This window comes from Vitis vinifera, chromosome 2, assembly GCF_030704535.1.
Source record: "Vitis vinifera cultivar Pinot Noir 40024 chromosome 2, ASM3070453v1".
NCBI classification, from domain to species: Eukaryota; Viridiplantae; Streptophyta; class Magnoliopsida; order Vitales; family Vitaceae; genus Vitis; species Vitis vinifera.
Window position 1 is genome coordinate 19,135,841 of NC_081806.1, and position 11,262 is coordinate 19,147,102.

At 33.4% G+C, this 11,262-nt stretch overlaps 2 protein-coding genes across 2 annotated transcripts; one reads left to right on the forward strand and one right to left on the reverse strand.

The window, feature by feature from the left end:
* Window positions 1–3,742: 3,742 nt before the first annotated feature.
* LOC104877764 (protein FAR1-RELATED SEQUENCE 5-like) lies at window positions 3,743–5,308 on the forward strand. Its single transcript, XM_010646696.1, has one exon. The coding sequence runs from the start codon at window positions 3,743–3,745 to the stop codon at window positions 5,306–5,308; it is 1,566 nt and encodes a 521-aa protein (XP_010644998.1).
* Window positions 5,309–8,541: 3,233 nt separating this feature from the next.
* LOC104877734 (uncharacterized) lies at window positions 8,542–10,204 on the reverse strand. The gene is made up of 5 exons (XM_059741282.1): window positions 10,067–10,204; window positions 9,795–9,941; window positions 9,576–9,701; window positions 9,064–9,483; window positions 8,542–8,969 (listed from the first exon to the last, which is right to left on the reverse strand). The coding sequence occupies exons 1-5, from the start codon at window positions 10,202–10,204 to the stop codon at window positions 8,826–8,828; spliced, it is 975 nt and encodes a 324-aa protein (XP_059597265.1). The 3' UTR covers window positions 8,542–8,825.
* Window positions 10,205–11,262: the final 1,058 nt, after the last annotated feature.

Below are 11,262 nucleotides of genomic sequence, written 5' to 3' on the forward strand. Positions count from 1 at the left end.
GCTAGGTCAGGGGTTGTGAACGTAGATCGATCAAAGGTGGCCTTCTTACGAACCTCTGGACTTGCTTCGACGGCAGGTCGTTTTCCTTTGTTGGTGGTGCGTTGTGATCCATCCGAGGTGTTCTGGTTGCTGTCGCTGGGTTGTTGTCGATCGGAGATCTTTTTGTTGGTCCCGCGCATCCTTGATACCACCGTTCTCTTCCCTTTCCTACCGGTGGAGGATGCTTCGATCGGTGCTCGTTTTGGAGCCATGAATATTCCGAGTGGCCTTCAAGTATTGCGTGAGGATGAAGAAGACTGAAGTGGAAGACGGACGGGTTCAGGTCTTGCGCGAGGATGAAGAAGAATGGAGTAGAAGACAAAGGGGTTGAGGGTTACAAGTGGTTTGAACATCGGTCGACCTTCCTAGTATATGGAAAGACATCCAGTTTATGAACTAATAAAATTTAATTAACTTAATGTCTTACATTATATTTGCTAGACTTTTAATTTAATAGTTTCCATATGAACTCATTTAACCTATAATGGATTAAATGAATAAATATTTTGATGTACCTTAAATAAATTAATTGAAGTTAATTTCACAAAATTTATATTAAGGAAAATAAAATATGACAACTTAAGTTAATTAAATCATATAAATTAACTAACCTTTCTGATATGTACAATATAGTATAATGAACTCACTAAGATATAGTCATACCTATTAGATTAAAATTGTAATTAACTAACATATACTACCATAGGGGCATTAAAATTAATTATGGTTGTATGACAAATTGTTCGAATAAGTACGATATACCATGGTGAGTGAAATAAATTAATGAATCTGAATTTATTTAAAATTTCCATAAGTAGAATATCATAACATATCTCATTTTACATAATTTAGTCTAATTAACTAACCTTTCTCATATCTAGGATATATTATGAAGCATTAATTAAAAATAAATTACGTTAATTCATGAAAAAATATAGTATAATGAACTCACTAAGATATAGTCACACCTATTAGATTAAAATTGTAATTAACTAACATATACTACCATAGGGGCATTAAAATTAATTATGGTTGTATGACAAATTGTTCGAATAAGTACGATATACCATGGTGAGTGAAATAAATTAATGAATCTGAATTTATTTAAAATTTCCATTAGTAGAATATCATAACATATCTCATTTTACGTAATTAAGTCTAATTAACTAACCTTTCTCATATCTAGGATAGATTAGGAAGCATTAATTAAAAATAAATCACGTTAATTGATGAAAAAATATAGTAAGTAGGAAACGGTATGAAAACATAGTTACAATAAATAGGCTAAACAACAATAAGAAATGTCAATATTATCAATTAAGTCCATATCTTCCCTTTATATTTTGTTAAGTTATACATATATCCATTTCAAATGGGTGTAAAAAATATCCACATTAGGTTGACTTTCCCACCTGCTATAAATGTTATATTTAATGGCACCTAAAAAATTGATGCAAATATCCAAACTATCAACCACCAAGTGTACCATTGTGGTGGTAGGTTTTCAACATGTGGCAACCTATTAAAAAATGTAATAACTCCATCAACCAACCACATATATATGTTAGTATATATTTGGAAGGGAACATATTGTAAGGAGCTTGGAGACTGAACGAGGTCTGCTATATGTTGGAGAACAGGTTACAAAAAACATCCAGAAGACAAATCTTCAGGTCAAGCTGCATCACACTTGGACTTTCCATTTTAACGGTATGATCTTTAACTCAATAAAGATTAGGTAAACAAATCCATAATACATTTTTTAAGCTGAATGCCCTCATCTTTCAAATGGATGGGGAAATATTCCCAAAACCTAATAGTGATTTTTAAATGGTATGTAATGATGTTAAAGAGTTTGGATTTTGATTGTCTATAGCACATTGTTAGTAATATGCATCAGTGATATGTTGAACAGTTGACATTAATTTATTTAATATAAGTAATTCATGTTGGCTTTAAAAATCACACTATCATCAAAATTATAGGGTAATACATATTCAACTGACTTAAAAGGAGATAATCAACCTTAAGAAATGTGTATTATTGACTCCCAATGTGGGGTAAGTTTGGAATAAGTTTGGCGGCGTACCCAAAAGCTTCCATGCTTTTAGATAGAATTATATAAAAGTGATTTTCCATGTTTTTAAAGAATGTGCATGAGAGGTATTAATTATTGTGACTGGCAAACTCCTTGAAGATGGCAACTAAGATTAATGATGGAATTTTTGTTAACATAGTATGCCTAAATAGGGCAACATTCTAACGTTCTGATAAGGAATGAAGGCCTTAATGAAATGAACAACTAAAACAAACAATTAGTTACTCTGTTAACATATTATAACAGTGAACATGTAGCGGTCGACCGGTTAAATAAGACCGGTTGATACATTTTCTCAACCGGTAGACATTGCCAAATTTTGTAAGCAGCACCAAAATGCATTCGATTAATTTGTAGGTCAACCACTTTCTTCCACATTATAATAGCTTAGAGCAAGGGAAGAGAATAGATTTGGTTTACGAGGAACCAAACAATTGTACCGATTGTTTTTTTATGATCATCAAGACCAACAACACCATTCCCTACCACAAAAAAGTTGGACAATCTGAAATATTGTTCTTGCACAAGGACCTCCAAAAGAACTACAACCTTAGCCTCAACAGCAGAACCATGTCTAGGAAGTTGAATTTAACTATTACTTCACTTGGTTGTCTAAGGTCAATTTAAATTATGGTGCGTTTCTGTATAGATGTCAGACGTCGATCATTGTCTAACGCCATCTTTTTAGGGTATTGGTGTCGCATTTGCATTTTCACAAGTTATTTCCTCAACATAATGATTTTTAAGTGATATTTAATGATTTTAAAAAGTTTTGCTTATGATTGTGTAAAGCAGACAAGTATCAATTTTGCAACATATGACCTTTTAAATTGAAAATCATGGGGAAATTATCATGTGTGCAGTCTACACCGGTTCTATAATTTCTCAAATTCTCAATTTTTATCAAAAAATGAGAATAGATGACGTTGTCGAATTCGGTTTATCTTCAAGTATGCAATCAATTGATACAAAAGTGATACGATAATTTGTTAAAGTATTATTAGGGCACTTTTTTACATTATTTATGTAATGTAGATGATGCAATTGGTGAAGGAGAAAACAATCAAGCGGGAGTTTGAAGTGAAGGAGGAGGACGTCGTCAATGACGATGCATTTATCGGTGGCACTTACCACCTAGGTGGAAACGGTTTGAAAGAGAAGGTGTTGAAGGGTATTTCAGATGAAGAAGTCTACAAATTGCAATTCGATTACATAGATGAGGTTGAAACATTTTACAACATGTTAGCAAAAGTAGCCGGATTTAGTATTCGAAAAGATGATTTGAAGCTAGACAAGAACGGAGATATAATATCTCGAAAGTGGGTGTGTTCTAGAGAAGGACAGCGAGCGACAAAGTTTATTGAAAATGACAAGTGACAGCGTGAGCCACGATCATTGAGTAGAGTTGGATATGAAGCTGCATTTTGTGTAGGCTTGAATAGGAAAGATGGAAAGTGGATTGTAAAGGAATTTATAGGAGATCATAATCATAATTTGGTCGATGCTATCAACACACAATTCCTTCGGTCTCATCGAACAATAAGTAATCCAGATAAGGCACAAGTTGATGTTTTGTGTAAAGTAGGTGTTAAAACCACACAAATTATGGACTATATGGTCAAACAATCAGGGGGACATGAGCACGTCGGTTTCACACAAAAAGATATATACAATCACGTTGATGCAATGCGTAGAAGTGAAATTAAAGATGGTGATGTAGAAACGGCATTGGCTTATTTGTGTGGAAAGGCAGAAATGGATTCTTCATTTTTTTATAAATTCAACATTGATGAAGAAAGTCGACTAGCAAATTTGTTTTGGGCTGATTCAATTGCTCGAATGGATTATGCGTGTTTTGGAGATGTCCTAGCATTTGACACAACCTATAGGACAAATGCCTATAAAAAGCCTCTAGTAGTGTTGGTCGGTGTTAATCATCACTGCCAAACTGTTGTATTTGGTTGTACATTATTAATAGATGAAAGTGTTGGGACATATGAATGGGTGTTGGAGACATTTCTTGATGCAATGATGAATAAGAAACCCATATCTGTTGTAACCGATGGGGATAAAACTATGCGTAAGGCAATTAAAAAAGTATTACCCGATACGTGTCATCGATTGTGTTCATGGCATTTGCAACGAAATGCATTCACGAATGTGCATATTAAGGACTTCTCAAGCATATTTGCAAGGTGCATGTTCATGCGTGGGAATGAAGAAGAATTTGAAAAGGTTTGGCATGAAATGGTTGCAAATTTGGGACTTAATGAGAATCGTTGGGTGATCGAGATATATGGGAAATGTAAAAGATGGGAAGAGGCGTATTTACGTGGAAATTTCTTTGGAGGGATGAGAACCACACAAAGGTGTGAGAGTATGAATGCATATCTAAATAGATTCTTAAAAATTTGCTTGCGACTATATGAGTTTGTACAACAATTTGATAGAACCATACTGAGAATACGACAAAACGAGGCAAAGGCAGAGGTCGAGTCAAACAATTCTTCACCCGTGCTTTCAACCAAACTATCCATACTTGAAAATCATGCTGCGACGGTATACACGAAAGAATCTTTCCTTAAATTTTGTGAGGAGATGAAAAATGCAGAGTTATTCTTTGTGGTAGGTCTTGTAAGTGATCATTCAATGCGGGCATACACATTATCTAAGTTTAGACACCCGAACTTAAATTGGGAAGTACAATTTTGCCCGGATATTGTAACATTAAAATGCTCATGCATGATGTTTGAGTCAATTGGCATTCCATGTTGCCACATGGTGGTCGTTATGAAAGTAGAGCATTTGGAAGAGATTCCTCAGTCATGTATTATGAAGAGGTGGACAAAGTTAGCAAAGGTGTATACAAGATCAGTACCAGTGAATGAGACAGATAACGACATGGATCGGTTTGTACGATATGGTTCATTGAGTTCGATGTGCAACAAGCTCTCCTACTTTGCGTTAGATACGTCATCTTCATTTATAGAGGCCAAAAATGAAATACAAAATTTGACGGCGAGAATGGAGGAACTCTATAACTATAATTTGAAAGGAAAGAAAATAGCAGCAGATGGAGCGACAGGTACTAACCAAGTTCGTGATCCAAATATTGTGAAGACTAAAGAGAATCCAGGCAAAGTGGCAATGAATGTTCAAAAGGGAAGATGATGCAATCGTTGTAAAAGAGTGGGTCACACAATTCAAAAGTGTCCAGAAGCTACAATCCCTCAAAATGCTCAGCCGAGTTATATGGTATGTCATATTCAATAAAAAAATTGCCCCTAAGATTAATTTTTGTAGTTGTACTTACATAAATAACTAACATAATTGTTTTGATGGCATTATGAGTACGTAGGAGGAAACTAATTTGTCTTCCCAATGTGACATTCAAATGGAAATGATGCCTTCAACAAATTCATCAGTTGACATTTTTGCAACCGTACATGTATGTACAATAGGCTTGTTATATAATTTCCAAACATTGATAACATCTAATTCAATAATAATTGACAACACTTAATTATTGAAAAATGCAGGGAATGTTAGGGGAGCATTTGTCGAATGACCGATCTGACATGTACATAGATTGTGGTGAACTTAATAATGTAAGATCGGGAATAAAGAAACACTTTTGATATGAATTTGAGCTATGCATTATTTAATGATTAGGTTTAATTAATTGGAATGGAATTGGACAGCTGAAAAAAACAATGGAATGTGCATGTGTAGATAGCAGGATTTCAGCAACATGAACAAAATATGACAACACCATGTCAAGGTGGGGATCCAAACAAATATCCAAATGAAAAGGATATGCAACCTTTTTTTTATTCCTTAATGGAGTAAGGGATGGTAGGTATTTAATCAGTATTTATATTAGTTGACGTTATCACTTCCACTAATGTGTACTTTTAACTTAACTATTTAATGAAAAGTTTGAATTTTGATCAAGAGTCAAGTTGATTGATAGAATGCAATATCCTCTACATTTATAATTTAATTGATAACAAGTGATAAAATGATTGGTAAATGAAGAAACCGATTCATTTATATCATGTCGAAAAAAACGGTTAATTATGCGGATTTAATTAAATTCAATTGTGGTTAAAGTTTGACAATTAGGTGGTTATGAGTTAACTATAGGAAAGTAATCAATATGATGCAATTCATATGAAATAGGTAAAGTTAGTGATTTTACTCAAAATGGGTAAATCGTAGTTAGGTAATTTGTAATGGCAGCTTCCATCAATTTCAAACCTTTTAATTGAACTTAATGGTACCTTGTCGAATGTTTATGTAGTGAAAAGTTATTGGTACAACTCATACCCTTTTTGTGGACGGTAGTCGTACTCCTAAATTGCACAATAACATTGCAGGAGGCAACCGGCTGAGATTTGGCCTCAAGCGGTTGAGAAAATTTCTCAACCGGTTGCCACTGGTAAAAAAAATCCTCAACCGGTTGCCACTGGTTAAAAATAACCTCCACTGGTAGAAGAAATTCCTCAACCGGTTGATACCATTCCTCAACCGGTTGCCACTGGTTAAAAAAACCATCAACCGGTTGAGAAAATTCCTCAACCGGTTGAGCAAATTCCTCAACCTGTTGATACCATTCTTCAACCGGTTCCCACTGGTCAAATCATTCATCAACCGGTTGAGACAATTTCTTCATTGATCAACTGCTTTCCACAACTCAAAAAATTGCTCACTCGCTTTAGAAAATTCTTCAATCACTCAATTGAACGCCGACACCGGGTGATTCTGCATCCAAAATTGTTTGAGCTGGTTGGGACAAATCCTCAAGGAGTTCACACTGCATCCATAGGGTCATTATCCATACGAGGAATATTCTCAACCAGTTGGCATAATGCGTATGCCTATGAAAAGTGGACTTAGCTAAATCGTTGGACTGGTTCTTACCGGCTCAACGTCATTCGTCAACCGGTCTACTAATGTACTAACTATATATTTTTAGCATAGATAAATGAATATTTACAAATCTGATTAGGTTAAAGATCGTACAAAATCACACATGTCGAACATGAATGATACTAATATATTACAATTTCATTTTGACTACCATATTGAAAAAAGAGTATTTGGATATTCAAATAAAATGGACTTAATCATTAATAATGTATGGTCATCGAATCTCACAACTTCCCAATAAACATGACGATATGTGGAGATGGAAATGATAAATATTAGAAAAATAACAAATATCATAATAATAATTTTTTCATTGCTCGTGTCAACGTCTTTTTACAAACAATAGCCACAATGGTTTGTTTTTCTCTATTTTCCTCGTGTAAAACTAAATCACATGCTATTTCTCGACGTATTTTAACAGAATTACAAAAGTCAGAGCTCGTCATCAAATCACCATTTTTGAATCTCTGCATATGTCTAATGACATGCACTCCACAGTCCCACCTAAGAAAGAGAAAAGAAAAGTAAAACAACTTATTGAATGGTTGTCTAATTATACCTCTATTAAAAGAATAGTAATGTGAGTTATGTATTCATACTAAGCCATTATCTTGGGTCGGAATCGAAGGAGCCCAATCAATGGAGAATTGGAAGACATCTTTCCCTATGTCATACAGTTTGAAGAACGTTTGACAAAATTCAACCTAATTTATTTTGAAAGCGGTTAATAAATATAGAAGAGAAAAAAAAACCAAATAAAAAGGAAAACAAAAAGCAGAAAGCATACCATTATTTTGACACTCTTAAACCGGAACTCGTCCCGACTCTTCGATCGTAATGAATCCAAAATTTGGATATCAAAGTGCTTGAAGTCAATGATGCACAGATACCAATGACCAGGGCAATCGTCATGCATTGGAATAAATAGCTATAAAGGTAGGAAAACAATATATATGAGTTGGGCCACAAAAAATATTGTATATTATAGGTGAAAACGATATCTACTCTAAATTTCATATATGCAATTAAACATTACAAATAATTACTAACCTTCTCGCAATCATCCAATTCGCTAATGTACTTACAATGGATTTTTTTCTATCGAAAAAAGGATGAGGACTCCTGCAAAAAATCATTTGCTAATAAGAAAACATAATACGAACATTAGTATATTGTACTTAATATGTAAGTAAACAACAAGAGAAATATGAGCTTACTGAAAATGTCGTGGGAAGATAGCATCTTATACTTCATATGCCTATGAATTGTCTTTCAAAATAATTTAGCTTTGAGGCTTCTAGATTTATTACCTGTTGTTGAACAATAACTTCAATAAATTCATTTAACTAATATAGCACGCATTTGATATAAATGAAGTAGGTACTTACAACATCCATCAAATTTTGTCTAGGACGTAAGCACTCAAAATCTCCACGAACTCCATGTTCATGACCAAAGCCAACAAGAAGCTCACTAAAATAATAATATGTTCAAACAAACTTGAGTAAATTGGAAGCATATGAAGGCTAAAATTGTAACAACACATCTATGAATGTTCTAGACACGACAAACCTTTTTGACAATGCTTTATTGAAAACATAATCAGCGATAAGAGATTGAAGTACATTGAATGATTGAGTATCCACCACGTCTTCACGAATGGACATGGGGATTGACTAATTCGAAAACAAGACATAATTATTAACTATATATGTTAAGTATAAAAAATAAGAACAATGATATTAAACTATTTGTATTATACCTCTGATGCTTCACATTTTACCATCTTCCTTAAATTGTGTACAAACAGGGAGACCTTGAATTTACTTGGTTTCCTCTCCCTTGATGTACGTGTTTTCATGACATGATTAGGATAACCACATAGTGCTCGTAATGGTTCCTAATATGGAAAATGCCATTAATATACATCTATTTACTATGTAATGGTTAAGTAGTTGTAAAGAAAATAATTTTTTCTTTTATATGATACATACCTTTCCATAATCTCTTCTACTCCTTTTGATTGGAAGTGGTAAAATATTTTGATTTTCGTCTGGAATGATATGCACTTCAATTGATGTAGCACATGCATCTTCATTCTTTTCATTCAAGTCCTCGGTGCATAACTTCTCATTTGACAAAGTGTGAAGATAATGTTCATTCACATTCATATTGTTCGTATCTTCCAAACTTCTCTCGCATGAGAGCATGTCATTCTTCGTTCCTTCCTCGTGCATTCTCAAAGGTTTTCCGCTTGACCTAAGGAAGAGACCTTTCACTGTAGTATAATTCTCCTTAAATTTAGCCAAAATTTGATCACAACTACTACTACTTGCACCATAAGCCATATCAATTAGATGTGTCTTTAATTGTTGAAAGGTTTTATCCATCTCCATTAAGTTCCCACCATCAACCTAGTGATATATACGAACGTGATTAATAACATCATAATACAAAGGTTCAATGTTAATATAGATAGTCACGATGAATATTGTAAAACACTTACTCGTTTAATAACATCTTTGTTTAGATTGATTACAAATTTCTCATCGTCTTCATTCTCACTCGCCATTATCATTGCATTTCCATCAACGCAATCCCTTATCTCATTTTCTATCACCCATATTTTGAGCTACAATATATTCATCAAAATATAATACATATCAGATTTTAAATCACTAAAAACTTAAATCAATAGTAAACGACTTTCAAAACTATAACTTACATTCTCATTTGCATATCCACCAAGTTTTTTCAATCTTCGTTTCCTGTCCAATACTTCATCATCTCCCCAAGAAGTAATCCGAGGAGAAGGTCGAGTATATAGCGGTAGAAATTTCTCTTCAAACGCTATATGCTCGTGGTAGAATAACTACGAGTATATTTGACATAGATATATAGTTAGTTCATAAATTATATTAAAACAAAATCGTATTTCACTATGATGTAAATTAATTACAAGGACATTACCATTAAAAACAATAAGCAACTGCAAACCCCACTTTGTTGTTTCTTCTTAAACTCTTCAATCCCGTGCACAAGATAGGACAACACAAATTCTGCCCAATTCATCTTCTTTGTTGAATCGATGTCTTCCACAAGATGTAAGAAAGAACGATTCACAAAAAGCTTCATTGTTGGGCACAATAATGCACCCAACACAAATAATACAAAACGAACTTTAAAATCGTTTTCACCCTCTTTATCCTCCCTAATTTGATTTTCTAACATCACTAATGGCAATCGCCCTTTTTTATCACAATATTTTTTACATAAATCATTCTTATGGCCAACATCTTTGTTCATGCCAATCTTGAACCCTCTTGCCCTCAATCCCATAATAAATTCAACATCAATGGGGGATAATTTGATACAAGTATTATACAACTGTAACATATAAGTGTTCAGATTAAAACTATTTATCAACCAAAGACATAACCCATGATCAATTTTCCTACATCAAAGTTGCAAGAGGCTACCAAATCCTATTTCTTTTATGGCTGCCTTTTGCTTTGGTTCTAATTTTTCAATCACTCGCTCGGGGGGAGCATCGAGTCTGAAGATATAACTGAAAAGATACACAAACATCAAACATGTTTACATTAATATAATTTCCAACAAATACATAAGTAAAGAAATTAAATATTCATTACAAAAAAAAAATTACCTTTGGAACCACACCCTTTTGAAGTGAATATTGTTTTGAACTTTCTTTGGACTTTGCCATGAAATTTTCTTTTTCTACTTTTGAAAGTGCATTCCACTTCTTGCCCAATTTTTTCCTCAACTACATTAATTGGTCACATAATTTAAATTGTAATTTTAAAATGTAATTATATTAGACATAGCAATATTACTCCTTACATCATCATTTATCTTCCCTCCTTTATCCTTCTCTTTCATCATGGCTAATTGATTGTTACTACAAAACAATTTCAAACAAATTTAACAATAACAACCACAAAAATTACATTAAAAGACATATTATTTTACTTATTTCTATTTTCCCTTACTAGTAATGTATCCAAGCGCCGATAGGCCTCTTTGGATTTCTAACAACTTCAAGACCATCGCGTTCGCTCCTAAAAATTAAATCAAATCATTTAAGTCAATTTTTATAATATGATTTCGGATATAATAAATCAAACATACTTTCACCACCACATTATCTCAACATAAGTTTTTTTTCACAT